At 51.5% G+C, this 21769-nt stretch overlaps 1 protein-coding gene across 8 annotated transcripts in view; it reads right to left on the reverse strand.

The window, feature by feature from the left end:
* Nucleotides 1-21769, reverse strand: part of LOC122380162 (A disintegrin and metalloproteinase with thrombospondin motifs 20-like) — a 99879-nt gene that overhangs the window by 13695 nt on the left and 64415 nt on the right. For all 8 annotated transcript variants that reach the window (XM_043363044.1, XM_043363045.1, XM_043363038.1 and 5 more), the window contains 15 exons: nt 21521-21667; nt 19312-19461; nt 16158-16350; nt 15435-15610; nt 14797-14907; nt 14370-14509; nt 13458-13637; nt 12483-12665; nt 11320-11489; nt 9458-9587; nt 8928-9054; nt 8466-8682; nt 7813-7977; nt 7297-7461; nt 6515-6787 (listed from right to left, as the gene is read on the reverse strand). In XM_043363044.1, the coding sequence (XP_043218979.1) occupies nt 6515-6787; nt 7297-7461; nt 7813-7977; nt 8466-8682; nt 8928-9054; nt 9458-9587; nt 11320-11489; nt 12483-12665; nt 13458-13637; nt 14370-14509; nt 14797-14907; nt 15435-15610; nt 16158-16350; nt 19312-19461; nt 21521-21667 (2527 nt within the window). The remainder of the gene's footprint in view (nt 1-6514; nt 6788-7296; nt 7462-7812; nt 7978-8465; nt 8683-8927; nt 9055-9457; nt 9588-11319; nt 11490-12482; nt 12666-13457; nt 13638-14369; nt 14510-14796; nt 14908-15434; nt 15611-16157; nt 16351-19311; nt 19462-21520; nt 21668-21769) is intronic.

Genomic DNA, 21769 nt, shown 5'->3' on the forward strand with positions numbered 1-21769 from the left:
TCACGCTCACCATCATGCAGGAAGCCCATTCCAGATTCGGGAAGCGTCTCACAGGGATCGAGCGCAGTAAAGTCGACCACGGCGTGCGCGCCACAGCGTGCGCTGACACTGGAGCCATGACCTGCTCTGGGGGGATGGAGATTTTGAAACTCCTGCGCTGTCCGGAACACCTTCTCCTGAAGACCTCACACCGCATCATTGGCGTAACGGGCACACGATTGGAGGTGATAGGCTCACTTCTGCTGAGGATTGAGGCCAAAGGACGAGTCACTAGACAAGTAGTGTACATCTCGCGCAACACGCACGGCCTCTATTTATCTGAAAGGGCCCTCAGAGACCTGGGAGTCGTGCCGGAACACTTCCCTTTGCCCGAAAACGGACCGGACGGATCTAAGGTTACGTCCCAGCGCACAGACCCAGATGAGGTCAACAAAGCACAGACCCACACAGCGCCCTGTGGGTGTCTGAAGAGGTCACCAGTGCCCGCGATCCCGGAGAAGATGCCGCTTCCAGCCGTCGAGGAAAACAGGGAGAAGTTAGAGCACTGGATCAGAGACCATTTTGCCAGCAGCGCATTCAATACCTGCGAGCACCAGCCACTCCAGGAGATGACGGGCACACCACTAGATATCCAGTTCAAGGCCGATGCAACACCGACGGCTGTTCATACGCCCATTCCAGTCCCCCACCACTGGAAAAGACAGGTAAAGGCCGGTCTGGACCAAGACGTACGTCTTGGCATAATTGAGCCGGTGCCACAGGGAACCCCGACACGCTGGTGTTCGAGGATGGTGGTCGCAGCGAAAAAGGATGGCTCTCCTCGTCGGACAGTAGACCTCCAGCGGGTGAACGAGGCCACCCTCCGAGAGACTCACCATACGCCCAGTCCCTTCAATCTCGTCGCTAGCGTGCCACCCGGGACAAAGAAGACTACCCTGGACGCATGGAATGGCTACCATAGCCTATCACTGGCCGAGAACGCGAGAGAAGCGACAACCTTCATAACTGAGTGGGGAAGGTATCGCTACAAGCGCGCACCTCAGGGATTTCACGCCTCCGGTGACGGCTATACACGCCGCATGGATGACATCACTGCAGGGACGGAGCGTCTTAGAAGGTGTGTCGACGACTCTTTGCTCTGGGACGGATCACTGGAGGAGGCCTTTTGGCACACCGTGCACTACATCACGCTCTGTGGGGAACACGGCGTCGTGTTCAACCCTTCTAAATTCTCTTTCGGGGCGGACACCGTTGACTTCGCTGGTTTCACAGTCACTGCTGACGGGTACAAACCAACGGGACGGCTTCTCGACGCCATCCGTAACTTTCCGACGCCATCCAACCTCACAGGAGTCAGAAGCTGGTTCGGGCTGGTTAACCAAGTCTCCTACGCGTTTGCCCAGTCTGAGGTCATGTCACCCTTCAGAGAACTGCTCAAAACTAAAGGCAACAGCAAGTTTTACTGGGACGAGACTCTTGACCGACTGTTCCAGCAATCCAAAGATACCATTGCCAAGCGCGTGGCTGAAGGTGTGCGAGCATTTGAGACTGATCGGCCAACCTGCCTCTCAACAGACTGGAGCAGACATGGACTCGGCTTCATCCTCCAGCAAAAACACTGCCAGTGTGGCATGGAAAAGGCACCATACTGTGGGCCAGATCACTGGAAACTCGTATTCGCCGGGAGTCGCTTCACCACAGATGCCGAGTCTCGGTATGCCCCAGTGGAGGGAGAGGCTCTCGCTCTCGTCTACGGACTTCAGCAGTGTCGCATGTTTGTACTGGGATGTCCGAATCTCACCGTAGCAGTTGATCATAAGCCACTGGTAAAACTATTCTCAGACCAGTCGCTGGAGAACATAAAAAACCCACGGCTGTTCAGCTTGAAGGAGAAAACGCTCATGTACCGCTTCACAATCAAGCACGTCCCGGGGAAAGAGCATGTGGGTCCAGATGCTGCTTCCAGATATCCAGCCTCCAGCAGTGCAGCCACGCCCACACAGCTGAACGACTCGCTGAGCGGCTTTGCAGTCATGAGAGCTGAGCCGGCCCACACAGATACTGAACACGCACGAAGCATCCATGAAGCCATGGTGGCCGTTGCTGAGCTGGCAGCCTCCTCGGCCGGCTCGGACGGATTTCGAGCGATCACTTGGGAGCTGGTGAAGGAGGAGTGCATGGTAGACGCCACCAGCATCGACCTAGCGGCAATGATCTGCCGCGGCTTCCCCGAGACGCGTTCCGACGTCCCGGACCACCTCAAAGTCTTCTGGCCGATGAGACACGACCTGCATGAGCTCGAAGGCGTCCCATTCCACGGCCAGAAAATGTACATTCCACAGTCACTTCGAGTGGAATTACTGGAATGTCTTCACTCAGCTCATCAGGGCGAAGTGGGCATGAAAAACAGCGCTCGGAACCGATTTTTCTGGCCTGGGATGGATGCAGCAATAACACAGAAGCGAGCACAGTGTAAAACATGCCAAAGGATGGCCCCGTCACAGCCAAGCGAACCAGCGCTGGAACCGCCGTGCCCCGATTTTCCCTTCGAGATAGTCTGCACAGACTACTTCCAGCTGGCAGGCTACTTCTACCTGGTGTACGTGGACCGCTATTCAGGATGGTTGAACATCAGTCAAATGTCAGATGGCAAGATCTCGACCCTGGTCTCCGAGCTACGCAAGTATTTTGCGCACTGGGGCGTACCCGCCACCATTGAGTCTGACGGTGGACCGCCATTTAACAGCGAGGAATTCAAACAATTCCTCCAACAGTGGGGCATCAAGCACAGGCTCTCCTCTGCGCATTACCCCCAGAGCAATGGCCGTGCCGAAGTCGCTGTCAAAGCAGCGAAACGGCTTCTACAAGACAACACGAGCAGGTGCGGCCAGCTCAACACGGATCAAGTGACACGAGCGCTTCTTCAGTTCCGTAACACACCTGGGCGCGACGGTACGCGCGAGTCACCAGCACAGATCCTCTTCGGACGGCAGCTACGTGATGGACTCCCGACGCCGCACTTTGTTCGTCCCGAATGGGGGAAATTGAGGGAGCTCCGGGAACGTGGGTACGCTCAGCTGCACGGAAAGAACATCGACAAACGCTGCCTTGAGCCACTTGGCGTTGGGGACATAGTACAAGTACAGAACCAGCAAGGATCTCAGCCGACTCGCTGGGACCGCACCGGTATGGTCGTAGAAACACTGGGTAACCGTCAATACAGCGTCAAGATGCATGGCAGTGGCCGGCTCACCCTGCGAAACCGCCGCTTCCTCAGGAAGATACAGTCTCTGAACCCTGCCAATCATCAACCAATGAACCACACCACGGTCTACCAACGAGATCGCCCGCTCCTGCGCCCCAATGGACCGTCCGGAGCCCCCGTCCCGCCGGTCTTCAGTGCTGCGTCGCCGCCGGCCCCGGCGCCATTGCAGCCCGCCACCATCCATAGGCCGATTCCAGCATCAACAGCAAAGGCGACTGCCCGTGCGCCTCGGGCTGCCTCCTTAGCCCCACCATCAGTCATCCCACCAGCCAGCACTGATCCAGGGCAGCCGCTTGTCCAGCTACAAGCACCTTCGGCAGTTCAGCAAGATCCGCCACGCCGGAGCACACGGACGCGAGTCCCTACTAGGCGCCTGTCCATGACTCCACGTGGGCAGTCATACACAGAGATATCTGCCTGCTCCTCATCATTCAGATGGTGACATTTTCGACCACATACCCATGTCTGTGGTCGCGTTGGGGGGAGGGCATGAAGGATCCTCACCAACTCTTTCGTGGTTGTTATTAACAATCAGCATGTCGGGAGAACATGCATAACAAAATCGCGTGTGCACAAGTGTTAATTAAATGAGTGTGACGAGAACGGGAAACTGCGGATGATTTAGAATATAAAGTAGAACTTGGAAAATGTGTACTTGAATTTCATTTGCATATCATTCAGGGGGGAGATGGAGAAAACTGTCACCGCACGACGGCGAACACTGCCGACAGGGGGAGGTAGAGAAAACTGTCACCGCACGATCGCGAACACTGACGACAGGGGGAGGCAGAGAAAACTGTCACCGCACGACCGCGAACACTGCCGACAGGGGGAGATAGAGAAAACTGTCACCGCACGACCGCGAGCACTGCCGACAGGGGGAGGTGGAGAAAACTGTCACCGCACGACGGCGAACACTGCCGACAGGGGGAGGTAGAGAAAACTGTCACCGCACGACCGCGAACACTGCCCACAGGGGGAGGTAGTGAAAACTGTCACTGCACGATCGCGAACACTGACGACAGGGGGGAGGCAGAGAAAACTGTCACCGCACGACCGCGAACACTGCCGACAGGGGGGATATAGAGAAAACTGTCACCGCACGACGGCGAACACTGCCGACAGGGGGAGGTAGAGAAAACTGTCACCGCACGACCGCGAACACTGCCCACAGGGGGAGGTAGTGAAAACTGTCACTGCACGATCGCGAACACTGACGACAGGGGGAGGCAGAGAAAACTGTCACCGCACGGGGTGCGTATTATTTAGGCCAGGGTTCATAATGTCCAGGGCACAATGTGTCCAGTGCTCGAAATGGCCAGTGCCTTGAATTGGCCCATGTTCACATTGTCCAGGGATTACATGGTCCAAATGTGGCCAACTGGCTGCAGATAGGGTAAATTCAAAGAGGCCAGGGTTCATAATGTCCAGGGCACGATGTGTCCAGTGTTCGAAATGGCCAGGGTTCATAATGTCCAGGGTACGATGTGTCCAGTGTTCGAAATGGCCAGGGTTCATAATGTCCAGGGCACGATGTGTCCAGTGTTCAAAATGGCCAGTGCCTTGAATGGGCCAGAGTTCATAGTGTCCAGGGATTACATAGTCAACCCAACCCAACCTAACCTAACCTAACCTAACCTAACCTAACTTAACCTAACCTAACCTTACCTAACCTAACCTAACCTAACCTAACCTAACCTAACCTAACCTAACCTAACCTAACCTAACCTAACCTAACCTAACCTAACCTAACCTAACCTAACCTAACCTAACCTAAGGTAATGATGTTTGCCTACCGGGGATAAGGAAATAGTTTCTCGCATGAATAGATTGCAAGCAATAGTAAATCAAATATTTTTAGGTTAAGTGGTTATGCATCAGGCTTCAGGCCTTCGGCCTGAAGCCAGATACATAACCATTTAACCTAAAAATATTTGATTTACTATTGCCTGTAATCTCTCCTAAGGCATTGCCTTCGGCACTGCACTGCTTCGCATTGAGCTGGTTCCGTGTTTTTTTACATAATGACGTCACTATCAGTGACTATGTAATCCCTGGACATTATGCACTCTGGCCCATTCAAGGCACTGGCCATTTTGAACACTGGACATATCGTGCCCCGGACATTATGAACCCTGGCCATTTCGAACACTGGACACATCGTGTCCTGGACATTATGAACCCTGCCCATTTCGAACACTGGACACATCGTGCCCTGGACATTATGAACCCTGGCCTCTTTGAATATACCCTATCTGCAGCCAGTTGGCCGCATTTGGACCATGCAATCCCTGGACATTATGAACTCTGGCCCATTCAAGGCACTGGCCATTTCGACACTGGGCATATCGTACCCTGGACATTATGAACCCTGGCCAGAATGAATGCTCCCCCACCGCACGACCGCGAACACTGCCGACAGGGGGAGATAGAGAAAACTGTCACCGCACGACCGCGAGCACTGCCGACAGGGGGAGGTGGAGAAAACTGTCACCGCACGACGGCGAACACTGCCGACAGGGGGAGGTAGAGAAAACTGTCACCGCACGACCGCGAACACTGCCCACAGGGGAGAAGGTAGAGAAAACTGTCACCGCACGATCGCGAACACTGACGACAGGGGGGAGGCAGAGAAAACTGTCACCGCACGACCGCGAACACTGCCGACAGGGGGGATATAGAGAAAACTGTCACCGCACGACGGCGAACACTGCCGACAGGGGGAGGTAGAGAAAACTGTCACCGCACGACCGCGAACACTGCCCAAAGGGGAGAAGGTGGAGAAAACTGTCACCGCACGACCGCGAACACTGCCGACAGGGGGGAGATGGAGAAAACTGTCACCGCACGACTGGGAACACTGCCAACACTGCGTTTTTGGCACACTTGTTCGTGCATCTTTTCCGCACATGTTGTAAAAATTTCAGACCCAGGTCGCCTTAGGTCAGGTCACCAGGAGAGATAAAGAGAAAACTGTCAGCGTGGGGCCCGGTCGGGAAACGATCAATGCTTCAGTGCTTAGTGCATGCTATGTTGACCGGCTCGTTGAGGCTCTATCAAAAACAAATCGGGTGATACCAAGCGGCGCAACCAACTTTGATTTGGTATATCATGGTGGTTATTTCGTAGTTATCCAGATACAAAGACATTGTCACAGGAAGCTTATCTAAGTTCTTCCTTAATTGATGTGGGAAACGACAGAATATGCCGTGCGTTTGTGTCATTCCGTCACCACTCAGCCGCCCTCACCTTGGACCACTGGCCCGTTAGCCAGAGCCTGCGCCGGCGGCGGCGGCGGCGGCGGCGGCTCTTGGACCTCAGCCGGGGCCGCGGGGACGGGGGCAGCTCGGTCGTCACGGGCTCTGTCGGTGTCGCTGGTACTGTCGGACAGGGCGGTCTCATGCAGCGTCTGCTGAGCGCCGGCCGCGGCCCCCCACACGCGCTGTCGTTCAGTGAGATGTTCTCGGACGACATACACGTCACCTGACGGACCATGATGCCGGCGCCGCAGCTCACAGAACACTGGCGGCAGAAGGCGACAAGCGATATCAATTAAGTTGTCACATAAAGTGAGCGGAATGCAACAGATGCGTTGTAAAACTAAAACCTAGATATTCTTAGTCCAATAATACAGCCCACCGCTAAAGTAATGTGCGGTTTTACCAATCTCAACGGATGGCCTTGACTGGCGATTTTTTTTTTTTAAAGCGGAGTGATCGGAAAAGAAGACGTCAATAGATAAAGTTGCAGCTGCAAGGGTAACCGATACAGGTTAGCTACATTCAAAGTTTCATCGTGGTCTGGCGAATCATTCCTAAGCTTCAGAAGCAGAACATACCCAGGACTGAAACCACACATTACTTATGCTGTGGACTGTACCTAAAAATCAAATGATACGACACTTCCAAATTTTATGACAGTAGACTATTGATCACACAATTGCAAGTCACTCACTACTCAGTGAGCCTGGAACCCTATAAAAAATAGCACACCAACACAATCCTATCCGAAACCATCTCACTGAATCCTACCTCTCCCCAGTCGCCTTTGCTCCACTCCGGACACGGCTTGCTGTGACATTTTTCCTCCTTGGAGGGCATCTGTGTGAGGTCGCAGTGTGACTCAGGTACGGCCTTGTCCTGTTGGCTACACCACACGGGCCGCTGTCGCCGCCCCTCGCCACACATACTGGAACACTGCAGGGGGAGGGGCGGGGGTTAGTCCGTTACGGCAGAGCTGCACGAGACAGCTGATCAAAATGTTGACTTGGTTTGGTTAATGTGAGCTTGTCTTTTGAGTAGGTCAGCGCCGGAAATATTATCAACGGCAAAATATAAACACCATTGATACCCGCGATTTTTAGGCTGGTTTAGCTTTTGGATTGCACGGCCGCATCTGCAATAGCTGCATAGCTCAACGCAACTTACATCTTTTGTTTCAGCCGTTCTTGGGAATATCTGCACATCTCTACTATCTTCAATAGCTCACGAATTCCCGGGCTCGGTGTCACCTATGCCACACCACAGACTTTGACGCCCGTCTCTCACCTCTGCCCAGTCTCCAGTCCGCCACTGGGGACACGGCTGGGTGTTGCAGGACTGCTGCACGGGCAGGGTGCTCTGGTTACAGAACCGGGCGCCCACCTCCTGGCCGTCCCTGCCGGTGCACTTGGCTGTTCGCTCCTGCGTGCCGCCTCCGCACGGCGACGAGCACTAAAGCGGAGATGTAAAAGTCAAGGTCAACTGAGCTAGGTTTCTGCGATGACTTACGATTGCTTCGCAATGAACAACAAACATGCAGTTACGCGCAGGGATGCGGAGCCGTGGAAATTTCAGACAGCTTCGGCTCCGGCTCCGGCTTCGGAGAAATAAAATCGGTTCCGTCTCCGGCTCTGGCTCCGGGTGAAATGTCATGGCGGCTCCCGTCTCCGGCTCCGGCTCCGGGCAAAAATGTGCCGGCTTCGGCGGCTCCGGCTCCGGCTCCGCACCCCTGCTTTCACGCATATGCGAAACATAGCAGGTGGCCGAAATCGGATGAATTATGTGCAATGTGAAACATGGCAAAATTAACGCAACTCACAGTCCGATTACTTTGTCGTGTACCGCAATATGACATAGCCCACTTTCCCCATATCACCTTCCCTGTCCGTCACATCTCACACTACTTTCCTTTCCACCACAGCATCAATACCAGCACCGACCTGCGACCAGTCTCCGAAGGCCCAGCGCACGTGCAGGCACGGCCCGCGGCAGGACTCGGTGTGGGGCGGTCGGTCGGACAGGTGGCCGCAGTGGTCGTCCGCCACCGGACGCACGCCCAGCCGCACGTGGCGGAACTTTTGGAAGCAGCGGACGGCGTTCTTGCGCACGCCCTCGCCGCACTCTGCCGAGCACTCGGACTGGTGGGTGATACCCCATCTGAGAGGGGGGGGGGGGCGGAGTAAGATGGGTGGTCTCTGTCACCGCAGGCGTAAATAGACAGGTTATAAAAGTTAAATTACTCTGGTTTCAGCGTCAGCATTATGCAGCCCACTAGGACTAACTACGCTAAGACATTCTAAAGTCAGTCCAAAAATAAGAAAAGGTATTGGGCCGAAGCATTCAAAACTCCCTCGACTCTCGCCAAGACAGCACCTCTCAGAGGCCTCCCGTCTATGTCTCACTTGAGTTGACATTCGGTGTTGCAGCGTCGGTCCTGGCTGGCCGGCCGGGTCCTGACCGGACACTGCTCCTCGGACACCTGAGCCAGGTCGGAGCTGCGCACACACTCGGGGACCAGGTACTGGGAGCCTGGCGGTAGACCGGACCGGGATGGATCAGTAACGATCGGTACACAGCACATTGGCGTGAGCACCAACAATAACTGATACCTATTGGCATCAAATAACAGAGTATTTAGATCTGCAGTGTGCCTGCAATCTGCATCATAATTGCATTGTTTGCACGGTGTTGTGACATCGAAAAGGTACGACGTTGCTAGCAGATGGCAGCAGTTCCTAACTCAACTGACTAATACCACCAGCAGATGGCGCCAAAGCAACCGTCTGAGGTCTGAAGCCGGTCTGAGTCCCCTATAGCTCAGATGTTAATATCAGCGTAAAACCACAGTTTCCCTTTGAAGACCTGTAACATGTCACTTGACAAGACGTCCTGTCACTTGTCAGCCTCTACGCCCACTGGCGCACTATCTCACCTTGACAGATTCGGTCACATTCGCTCCAGTTCTCAGTCATTTGCCAGCGGTAGGTGTCGGAAGTCGGTTGGAGCGAGACCACGTATTCATAATCGATGTTAGGAGGGTGCAGGCTCCCCACGGATAACACCTGAAAATAGCGCCGGGGAGTGAAGCATAACACTTAAAAAACGAATAGAAGTTAAGAGCTATGCCTACTATCTCGTAATATCAAGTTATGCTTTGGAAAAATACACAGTATGAAAATCAGGTTACAAGCGTTCCACTTCAATAAGCGACGAAAAGTGATGACAATTGACAAGGACACCACACAGAGATTGACCAAAAAGATATTGATGTTGAGAATGAGTGATAGATTGAGTCATGCGACACATTTGTGAGTGTCTGTGGAGCTTAGTGTGCACACGCTATTTACCTCTATGCAGTAGTCTTGCTGCATGCGGTGACATGACTGCTCCCAGCATTATAAGCAGGGCACGAGTGGAGTTTCTGAAGTCTTCTTTTCTGGGTCTGATTATTGTAGTCTCCCCAAGGACACATGCAGTAAGACGAATGGTAAAAGCGGGGGCCACGTTAGTATTCAGTTGTTTGTTTGGCGATGAGTTATAAGCAGTTAAATTGTATCTAGATGAGCCCTACACCAGTACCTTGTGATAACATGCGTAAAAGTAAGCGTGCTGCATTCCGGGTTAGGCACTATTCGTAAATACCTGAAGCATAACACCGCTACAGCACCGAATCATTCAAACACACAATCACAACGTTACATTGTTAAGACTCAGCCAGGGTTTAACCCGCGCACCGACGGGGGTCTGCGCCAACTTCGTACCGACGGGGGGGGGGGGGGGCGGATGACCGCCCCCCCCTGAGATCTCGAGAACGAAGCAAGATAGCGACAAGCGGTAAACGGCATGGGATACGCACGGACAAGGTCTACAATTTTTACGAAGGTCATTTTCAGGTCAGGTCAAAGATGACGTCACAGAGGTCAAAAAAGTCAAAATGGCGGCGCTGGATATGGAGAGAGTTTTTCTCGAATTACTTTCGAACTAGTCAAGTTAGGAACAAACTAAGGGCATCATCGTGATCCTCTCGTCAATCCGCATCGAATGATATATATGTTGACCTCGAAAGGTCAAGGTCAAAGGTTGACCTCAGGTCACGTGACCTAGAGGTCATCATGTATATCATCCGATGCGCCTTGACGAGCTGAACACAATGAGACCATCCGCGCGGCTGTATCTTGTTCCTGTACGGAGTTATTGGCAAAAAAACCTTTGGTGACCTTTGATGACGTCACATGACCTTACAGCTGCCCAACAGCAAAACAGACCTCAAGGTAGTGAAGGTTGATCGTATATCAAGTCATGTATGGTTTATGGAGCCATTCCGACCCGTTTTAGTGGTAAAAACAGGGAGTTGATTTTTCCCCATTGATTTATAATGGGGAGGTCGAGAAATTGACCTGACCTTAGGTCATCGATATCAAAATTCCGAGATAAACAAATTGTAGTTACTAATGACCTTATAACACCCTGCGACTTTCAAAGGCCTCCGACATCTACTGTAGCTCTGGCACGGTGATAAAGTTGCAAAAAAAGTGACTTGAGGTTGGATCATTCAAAGTGACCTGGTGACCTGACCTTACAAGTTAGGGGGTTCAAACTTGCACACCATGTGTAAAATTGATGAGAGAATAGTCGTACCAAATTTCGCGCCGCGGTTTTCCCGCTATCTGCGAAAAACCTCAGGGGGCGGATATCCGCCCCCCCCCCTCCCCGTCGGTGCGCGGGTTAAGTCCCTCACAAACCTCAAAATGCCAATATTTTACAGTGTGCACAGCCTGATGCGGGTTTTCTCACGTATATTTCCAGGTTCTCCTCCAGCCGCTTGGTGCAGTTGATTTTCTCTGTGACAGAGTCCGAGCCAGAGTACTCCACCAGCGCGCCGCCGAACTGGAACACCTTCTGGAACATGCTGACCACGAAGTTGCCGTTCAGGATGTACAGGCCGCTGGACGGAGACCGCAGCGCTGTCGAACGGGCCTGTCGTTAGTCTGGGCATCTCAGACATACGGTCATAAACAGCACATAAGGCCGTTTGTCAAAAGGATATTGCGAAGATATGAACTCTAAAGAGCGTTACAGCCCGGACGTCCAGCCGGGTCGGGCATCTTATGCTAAGATTTGAAGACTTCCGTTATATTGAACAGCCTCGCATCGTGCATCATACTCGCCCTGTACCAATAATATCAATTTGAGTCACCCGGGTGTCCCAAAATACTCTAATTTCACCTCGAAATTAATATCATGCTACATGTCCTTCTCAAACCTTGTCCAAATAAAGAAGACGTCACCGGTCACGTTCAAAGCCATTAGGATCTGCCTGACGACCGGCCGGGCACTCAGTACACGAATGGATGAGTCAGTGGTGGCTCTGATCCGCTGCCACCCGAGATCCGACCTCGTACCCTGGCCGTACCCGACACCGGCCCAATAATACGGTCTCCATTTGATCCGGCCGGGGTCTGAGTGATACCGTTCACCCACACAATGGGTCGCCCGGTCTCTGAGTCAGCACCGGCAGACGCCATCGGACACCGGCTGTTACCGGGGCTCGAGGCCGCTTCGGGGAACGGCCGCGGCTCCGGTAGCTCAGAGGTGACGGAGGGTGGAGATTTTGGGGACTGGAGAGACAATATATCGGGGATACGGTATCATGGATGCGAGATTCGAACTACAATTTGAGCAAGCAGATGCACCTAAATCAGGAGACGAGCGCTGTTGATAGCCCCGAGAGTTTTCCGGAAGATCCCTCTATCGGGAAAGCATCTTGTTTAGACTTCAAGTTCACGAGAACAGAATTGATTGTTCCTATAGGTGGATAAAGAAGCTTGCAGCAATAAGCAATGTGTGAAAGGCAGCATTAATAAAACATCACAGTGTTATCCTACATGATTAATAAGATTGACTGTGTAGCTCGTTTGCCCGTATACGCTCTAGTCAGCCGGCAACCGTTGCCTTACCGAGGTAGTTGTCATCCTTGCTGGTGTGATCGTGACTGCTCTGCTCCACCACCAAACGGGTGGCGCCGGCGGGGATCGTGGCCACCAAATTGTAGCCGTACACCACGTGCCGCGAGGAGCTGTCGAACTGCTGTCGTACCACTCGGCAGGTCGAGTTGTCGCCGCCGCACACACCGCACAGGTCTACGGGCGAAGGGAGAGGAGGTATGGTCAGTATGGGACAGCGGAACGATACAGGACGAAAGGGAGTATAGCTCAGTCAGGTCACCTGAATTCGAGTTAACATATGGAAGAAACAACGATGATCTAGGCACTGGGTATTGAACAATAAGGAGTGCCCGTTAGTGCCCCCACACATGTCAATTCATTGACCCATACCCACAATAATGCCTCGCAAACTTATTCAGGGAAGTATACGGCAACATAGCCAGGAGAATCACATGTTCTAGATAGAAGGGCAAATTTGCCGAATAAATTCGATGAATCTCCATGAATGTCAACCGATGGCAGATCGCGCGGCCGCAAAAGGCGAACTTCTGATCGGCGTTTGTGAGCTGCAGTTAGATGAATCGATAGAATGGTGGAGTGGCCAAATAGACCGGCAAATACGGGTTTATTTCACTTTAGCCGGACGTTGATTGACAGATCAGCTACATCCGCCGAACTGAGTTTGTCAATGTCTTATTAATGCCAATGTCGAATGTTCGCATTTAGCGATATGCTAGTATGGTATTGGAAGACGTAAAGCAGCTTTGACGTATATACCCGATGACGCAAAAGGATTGCCGCACTATATCTTCCAATGCCCCGTGGATTGAAACGCTGAAGGTCTGCCAATAACAACCAGCACGTGACATGACACAAGTCTGACGTCACGGGCTGTCACACGCAAACATTTACCCCAAACCAAACCCCGGCCTCGCAACAGTCAGCACCCCCGACCCTAACACTGATCACGTGACCCGCCAAACTGACCAGAGCGGACGCTGGAGGCGAGCACGTGATCACATCCGGCCGGCATGCAGACTCCATTGACGCACATGTCGTCTGTGTCGGGAGTACACGGCGTGCCGTCCTCCACGCGCTCTTTGAGGAGGTAGTAGGCACTGGAGTCGGACACCCGACAGAACAGCTTACAGCGGTCCTGAGATTTAACTGTCGGAACAGAAAGGAAGTAAAGCGAGTCATGTTCTGAGTCATTGTGGGTGAAACTAACATGTTATATTTCCGCTAAATATTTACCTGTCTATCACAATATCACTTCCCAGTAAACAGTTAAAACTGATTTATTGATAAGTTCGCTGCCAGGTAACCCATCACCACATCAAAGGACACCAAACAGTAGCAAACCGTCTTGTTATTGACGAACTGCACGCTGAAGGTCCAAAACATCTCGGAAAGATGACGCGTGCCAGCCTACAGATGCCGACGCTATATCGGTGTAAGCTTCTACCTGTCATAAGCGCTATGGCAGACAAACAGCGCCGCGCAGACACAAACAAGCTGCGATGATTGATCTCGCTGAAGGTACGAGCTGATCGGTGGACCCGTGTTCCGGGGTTACGTGTCATTTTCACAGCGGCGCGGCACGTGTAGGAAGTGATGAGCCCGGACGGCTGACAGGAACAGCGGAACAGTTCCACCCACATACCTCGGCGGGCAAGGAGGAACCGCCCAGACATAACAAACAGTTCAGAGAAATTCGTCTCCGAGTGGCGTTTGAAAGCTGTTGTTACTTGTTATAAACAGTACTTGAAAGGAACCTGCAGATGGGTACATTTGAAATACACGCGAGGAGTCATCTGTTTTGAGAAGATAATTTCGACGATAATACATCTGAAGGAAAAAAACATCACATTCGAGAGCGAGGTGATAGTTCAAACTTACTGCCGGTGTATTTCGGCACCCACTGGACGGTGGCCGGCAGTCCCTTGATGTTGAAGTTGTTGCCGTTGAAGCTGGTGCACTGAGCCTCTCGGAAATCGACGTCGTGGGGCGGGCAGTCCTGTCGATTGCAAGACTCGTACCTAAAAAAGGACGCAATAAAATCAATTGATACCATCTTCTCGAGATCGTACACAATTTCAGATCGGTTAAAACGATGTGCCACGAGCCGCCACGATGGTTCTAGCTTAGCCGACATTGGCTAACATGTTATGAAAAATACCATTGAACTTAGTTTCTGTAAAAACCGTGATAGATTGTTTTTTTTCAAACGCCACCGTTGTATAGAGTACCTATCCTAATGCATATATCCTAATGACCTAATGCCGCTCACTGAGCCGTGCCATCCTTCCCCACCCCGTCCACCGACCTGACCCGCTGGCCCAGGCAGTAGTCGCCCCCGTTCGAGGGTGTCGGGTAGTTGCACTCCCGTCGGGAGCGTCGGATGCCGCCGCCGCAACTCCGCGAGCAGCTCCCCCAGCTGCCGGTAGGGAGGCACGTCAGACACGCCCGTCCGGGCCGCCAGACGCCCAGCAGCAGCCCCACGGTCCCAGACGGGATAACAGCGCACTGCGGCACCACTTGGAACCGCCACCGGCGCCCCCGAGACAGGAATGCATTTAAACTTGGCTCTCCGGTCAACAAATACAACAGTTCGCAGCAACTTCGTGCCGGTCAGCAGCGTTGCAGGAGCGCTGGTCACTAATAAACAGGCATTTACACCACACCGAAATGACCACTAAAACAGCAACAACAGCCACGGTAAGACATGCTAAAGACATTCAGAGCCTGAACTGTCTGCGAATAAAATACTACTTGTTTATTATGCCTAAGACAAACCCCAAACGATGACCAGTGACCTAAAGCTAAAATTCATCCGCATAGGTATCATTTGTTCTCATGCTCATTAAAAACCCAAAATAAAGCGCAATTTTCCCCGTCCCTGTACGATGCCATTCTTTTACAATGTATATTGTATACCCGACTCTGTGCCCCTCTCCCACTCACGGTGACCATTGCCCCCATCCTCCGTGGACGGCCGGCCGGCTCTCCTTGGGGACACACTCTCCTTTGAGACACCACTTTCGGGGGGCGCAGGTCGTCCTGTCTGCCCAGGGCATGTGCTGCGTGCGACAGCCGTCCTCCTCGGCGCCCGTGGTGCACCAGAGTCGCTTACACACCGGCTGCGGGGGGGGGGGGGGGGGGGGGGGGCACGGGTACGGTTAGGGGTACACACCACAGTCAATGGCCCAGTACACATACCAGCTGGAGGGGAGGGGAAAGCAGGGCGACTGTTAGATACACATAGGACGGAGGGCTGCACCACTGACCCTCCAGCTTGCATTTGCTTCTTCGCAACACGAGTGCCCTTCAATATTGCGACAACATATTCTCCGAAAACCACACAGATCTCCGGGAGCCAGGAGCCAAGGTCAACTCCGGCTGGAGCGCCAAAGTGCCGATAAGTTTCGTGGCCATGGCATCAGTGGGCCATCGGGGGGGGGGGGGAGGAGGAGGAGGCGTTCGACCCAGGCACCGAACAACACTGTACCCCGGGGCAATGTGACCCAGGCCGACCGCTGGCGACCGGCCCAAGGATTTAACATTAGGCAACACCATCCGCTCAGTAACCGAATCTCCGCCCCCGGGCCCATTATCCCATCCCACCCTGTTCCCGAAATATTCGCCATCCTATCAGAAGTCAAACGACACTTCCAGGAGCCAACTCACCATGTACGGGCAGACTTTGAAGTGTTTGTCGGATGTTCCGAACAGGAACTGACACTGCTGGCTGGCGTTGTACGTTTCGCCGGGGTGTCGCACCACCTGGGTCACCTCCTCTGTGGCCCTCTGGCGCAGCTCTCCGATCGCCGCGCTCACAGAGGCCGACGGCTTGTTCTTCAGACAGCGCCCGTGGTCTCCTCTGAAGAATAGATAGGCAAGAACAAAAGTCGGGCGCGGAACGAACGTAAAGTCCCGGTTCAAAGGGTGGTAAAGAACGTTTGGAAATAGTGATGTTGTTACTGATGGATACCTATACGTCAAGCAGGTTGATACCAAAGCGTGTCCCGGGAGCCATTGTGACCAATTACCAGTAATTAACGTAATACATAGTTCATTTATACTTATCTACTGATTGGCATTGCTGCATCAGTGCCGACTTTGCTGTAATATCTGGGAATTTGTGCTCATAATCGTCGACATTACTGCACTATGTTGACACATTAATTTGCTACCCGACCGGACCGTACCCGGTATCGTGAGACATCTGCTTTGACTGCGACTGTCACATCAGCGCTTCAACAACGTGAACCAGCTACTTACTGCGCCGTTTATAGAAAGGGGCGCCATTAACATCCTCGAAACCAATGTGGAACAATTAAAAACTGATTGTGCACGATGTGGTCAATCCAGTTCGCTTGACCTCTAATATGCGAAAGGTTTCGACCATGCCATTAACGCACTTAACTGGCGATTTGAAGACAAGGTATGTATGTGCTCGTACATTGGGATCGACAGACATACATGTTACGGAACCCTCAACCCACACAAACGGCCCCTGTTTGGGTGAGTCCCTCCGATTTTCCTGGAAGAACGTCTGCAAGCCGCACCCCACAAGCTGTGTGGAAATACTTATTGGTTTGTTGACGGGGATACTGACATTTCTACGGAATGGAGGGTAGTCTGGAATGTGATGCCATATTCGGAGGGCATTACAACGGTATTTGACGGTGAGCTGAATGAATGAGGGATTCTGTCCTTCCTGTTGACTGCTTGCTTGCTTCTTGTTATCTGTGGTCGACACTCGGAAGAATAATTAATTTTGTTTATAAATAAAAATCAACCTAAATGCGCGACGAAAGGTAATGTTGATTAACAAAATGCATTCACTGTTTTTGTATGACGGCTGAAGTGTCATCCAAATTTTAATCCATTGTCACTGGCCAACACAACACCGTTCCTAACTGACCGTACAATACCACTCGCGCCCATAACCTGTACATGTACTCTGCATTGTGCACGCCGCACAATGCACAGCGTCCTGGTTGCTCGGTAATGACTCTGGTGGAATGGGCGGCGGGCGCCCCATACACCGCGCTGCCAGTGGCGTCTGGTAGAGAGAGCCGTCTAGGGAGACTATGGGGTGGTGCAGGGATCTCACGCAGCCCCAGTTCGTCCGGGAGTGTGAGACAGGTCAATGGGATGAGACTCGAGAGGCCGAGACATGGAGAGCGACAGTGGCAGCATGGCATGGGTGTCGGTAGCAACGTACGTCTTCGGTAACCCCCGAGGAATAGCAATACCGGATAGAAAGCTATTGGCCAGCTTACGAGTAGATGGTTATCGTGAGGTTGGTGAGAGATATAATAACAGCAAGGGTGTTATGCAACTCAAAAACGCCTAAGAATTGTCATTGGAGCACAAAAATGCACTTCAAAAGCCGGCGGGTCGCTAAATTGCAAAAGGATGCTGAAAGATAAGGCGACAGACAAACTTCCTTTACTGTCACAGGTGGAAGAAGATCACAGCAATTTATTGTGTTTGTAACTTCTTGTGATCAACGTTATGCATGAGCCCATGACACAAGCTATTGATTTACGATATCCGTCGGTATTCAATCATCCCCGTCAAGAAACCACAGCCAAACCGTCTGATACCTTCACCAGCTGTCAAACGTAATCCCTTCAGCCCGTCCAACGACCCAGACCGGAATCACATTTCAAACACGCCGCTGCCCCGTCCGACACCCATAACCCAGTTATACGCTCATCTGAGATGAGCTACCGCGCGCCTGGCTAGCCCCGGGGCCGCCGTTGTGAGGTCTCTATAGCTGGTAGACCCTGAGCGGCAGCATTTACGGGTCGTAAAAGCGCCAGGTCGGCGGGCGGCGCGGTGGTCGCGCCGCCGGCTCGACACGTGCGCCCGACTGTAAATCTGTGACCGGGGAGCGGCTTCAGCGGGGAGCCGGCTGGGAGCGCCCGCTCGGGAGGTGTGGTCTGATATAGGCGGAAGAGAAGACATAGACATGGCTTTAGCAACAGGCAACGGTAGCGTAGGTACAAAGTGTCGTTTTTTCATGGAAATAGCCTCACTTGGTCAACTGAGGGCGCTATGTTTTAGTTTATTTTGATAAAGTCTAAAAAAAAAACTTGAGAGTGAGTTGCGAGGTGTAATTTTGATACGACTAACAATTCCGTTTATTAATGCAGCGCTTGAAGTTGACTTTCGTAAGGGCTTCGACTCTTCATGGTTATCGACATAAAAGGATATCCTAGTGAAGCTGGATTCCATTTGCGGTGTTTCTGTGAAAACCCGCGATAGCTGACGAACAAGCAACAACGTCAGGTGCAGCTCTCTATAAACTTCAAACAAAAGTCGCAAATGTGGCCGACGAAAATGTCCGGACGGGTGGATTGTAATCACGAAGTACGAACCGTGGAAAACAAAATCAGCCATCCATGACGTCCGACTCTGCCTGAGAAGCTTTCCGATGTTGCAGCGCCGCCATTATTTGTAGGCACCAACACATAAAAGTCATGGCATGGTCACGCATTGTTTGCATTGCAGGACGAGTGCCGGGAACGTCACAGAGGTTGAGGTAACCCATGGGCACACAAACTTACACGCTAAGCAATCAGCGAAGCAGGACGGAACGAGCTAACGTCTTTAGCGGTCCGTGTTCTAACGTTCTAAACAAGCACCATTCTATTTACTTCTCAGAAACTGCATCCTATGAATATTCACTTTTCTTTCCGGGCACTTGGACTCGGTATTCGGTAATCCTGAAGGTAATCGGTACTCACTCGAGGTACCCGGTACTCACTAGAGGTACCCGGTACTCACTAGAGGTACCCAGCATTCACTGACGGTACTCGGTACTTACTGGAGGTACTCGGTGAAGAAGTGTCGACTGCAGTTTGACCACGCCCAAGGGTGGGTATCGTGATTGAGCATCCGTGACATGGCGTACTCGGTCTTGTTCTGTCCCATATGCGGCTTACACTTGACGTCGTCGTCATGAGGGATGTTCAGCCTGCCAAACAGCAACACAATGGGTAAATCATCGGCGACGGCGGTTAGTTACTTTATTATTCACACTCAACATCGGACTGATACAGTGATTTCGAGCGCATGTTGTAATGCTGGTATGCGGAATGAGGATTATTCTGGTTGCGCTTATTATTTTTAAAAGCGATTTCTAAAGGCATGTCGGTTTTGGCAGTCATCAACAACAATACGGTGTTTACAAGTTATGAAGTACACAGTACACACGGCAGACAATATCAATACAACATGATAGCAAATACGAGCAAAACATCTCTTAGCGAAGTGTTTGCTTATGATATGCACTGAAACTCAATGGAACTGACGACGGAAGACGACAGTGCCGGAAGACTGGCATTAACGACAAAGCAATAAATAAGGATTCATCCTTGTCTGTCTTAAACGTTAACAAGCAAGCATTTAAAAGTGATTAACACAAATAGCAAGAATCTTTTGCAAAAATTTCCGACAACTCAGGTTTGTTTTTAGATAGAAAACATAATTCTAACGAACAAGTCTTCGACTGATGAACATAAGCCTCCAGTTAAGCCGTAAGAAGACATGAAAGCAAACAAGAAAACAAGAAGCTGATGCAAAGCGAATAGATAAGGCACAGTTTTTTTTTTGCATGGATCTCGTCAGATAAATCATCCAGTGCCAATTACCGCTCAGCCAACTCATCACAATCGTCTAAAATTCAGAAATAATTCAGCACCAATCATCCCCGATGTTCCTCAGATAAAACATGTTGAAAATGCAGCTGCAAAGCATTGTTCACTTATAATGCCATAATAATTCCCACGATAGTTATGAATGGTGATGTTTTCCGATTAGCCTCTAGGATCGGAAATATGTATTCTGTAGTCCATATATTGTAGTTAATCTTGTTCAACCTTGTTTACTGGATATAAAAACATCACAATTATACGCAATAAAGCCTGCAGCTATGCACACTTCCCGTGGTAGGGGAAGTTGGGGGAACGCCGAATACTTTTTCTGACGCCCGTAGCACGCAAGGTAGACAACATAAGCTATTCTTGTTGGCGTCATTCGAGAGGCCAGTCTTTTGCCTTTCAAACATACCAGTCGCATTTGATGAATTCGCATACCGTTAAGCGCACAAACTAAAAATATCAAAGAAGTGACTTTTTCGGCGTTGCCCCGGACTGCGGGGAAAGCCGAAAATGGGAGAAATGATCTACGGGGAATGCCGACATATATGTTTTGCCATTTTATCTCAAACTTTATCCAGAATTCATCAAAGCTGACACGCGTTTTAAGAGCTTGAGGACGCTTGGTGCACACTGGAAGTTATAATTGTGTGATATAATAAGAAAATGCCAGGTAAATCATTCCTTACAGGTAAGAGGCCGTTGTGTCGGTTAAAAGTGTAATTTGTGTGACTAAAAATACGGGTTGCTATTCTACAGCAGTAAAGTCCACGTAGCGTGCTTTAACGTGCGTAATTGCACGTTTTCGGCATTACCCCAGCCAGCCATACTTTCATTTGCAGGCCCATAACTTTTCAACGTGCTGTATAAATTTCAAATAGGCAGCACACTTATGCAAAGACATGCTTAAGATTACTTGACCGAATTGGCCAGACAAACGGTAGCATAATGAGTAAGAAATGCAGCTTCAAAGGCGCATGTAGTACAAGGGAAACGTACCTTGAAAACGCTCTTGGCGCCCTCACAGTCGAAGTATTCCGAATGACGACTCGTAACAAACATGCGATCATTGTAGTCACGCTTTTGTAGTCAAGCTTCAGAGCATCACTGACAGGTGGCATCCATGTCTTACGGTTTTCGAAATAACTCGAATTTCGGCTTTGCCCCAACTCCGGCATTGCCCCAACTTCCCCTACGTAAAAAAAATATTCGACTGCTTGTGGCGCGCGTGTCCTCCCGTTACTTACACATGTCCTCCCGCTAATCACTCACAGATGTCCTCCCGCTACTCACACATGTCCTCCCGCTACTCACACATGTCCTCCCGCTAATCACACATGTCCTCCCGCTAATCACACGTGTCCTCCCGCTACTCACACGTGTCCGAGCTCGTGGGCCACGGTGAAGGCGGCACTGAGTCCGTTGTCCTGGACGATCGAGCACGAGGAGCGCGGGTCACACATAGTGCCCAGTTCGGCCAAACCCAGAGTGTCGCACTGCAGAGAGTTACGGCAAATGTTCTCCCTGTAATGCAGAGGTCAGCTTAGGTCAGGTCATGTTGTGTCACACTTCAGTGCGTGACCGCAGATGTTTTCCCTGTAATACAGAGGTCAGCTTAGGTCAGGC

The sequence above is a fragment of the Amphibalanus amphitrite genome, unplaced genomic scaffold (genome assembly GCF_019059575.1).
Source record: "Amphibalanus amphitrite isolate SeventyFive unplaced genomic scaffold, NRLGWU_Aamphi_draft 000092F_arrow, whole genome shotgun sequence".
Classification (NCBI taxonomy): Eukaryota; Metazoa; Arthropoda; class Thecostraca; order Balanomorpha; family Balanidae; genus Amphibalanus; species Amphibalanus amphitrite.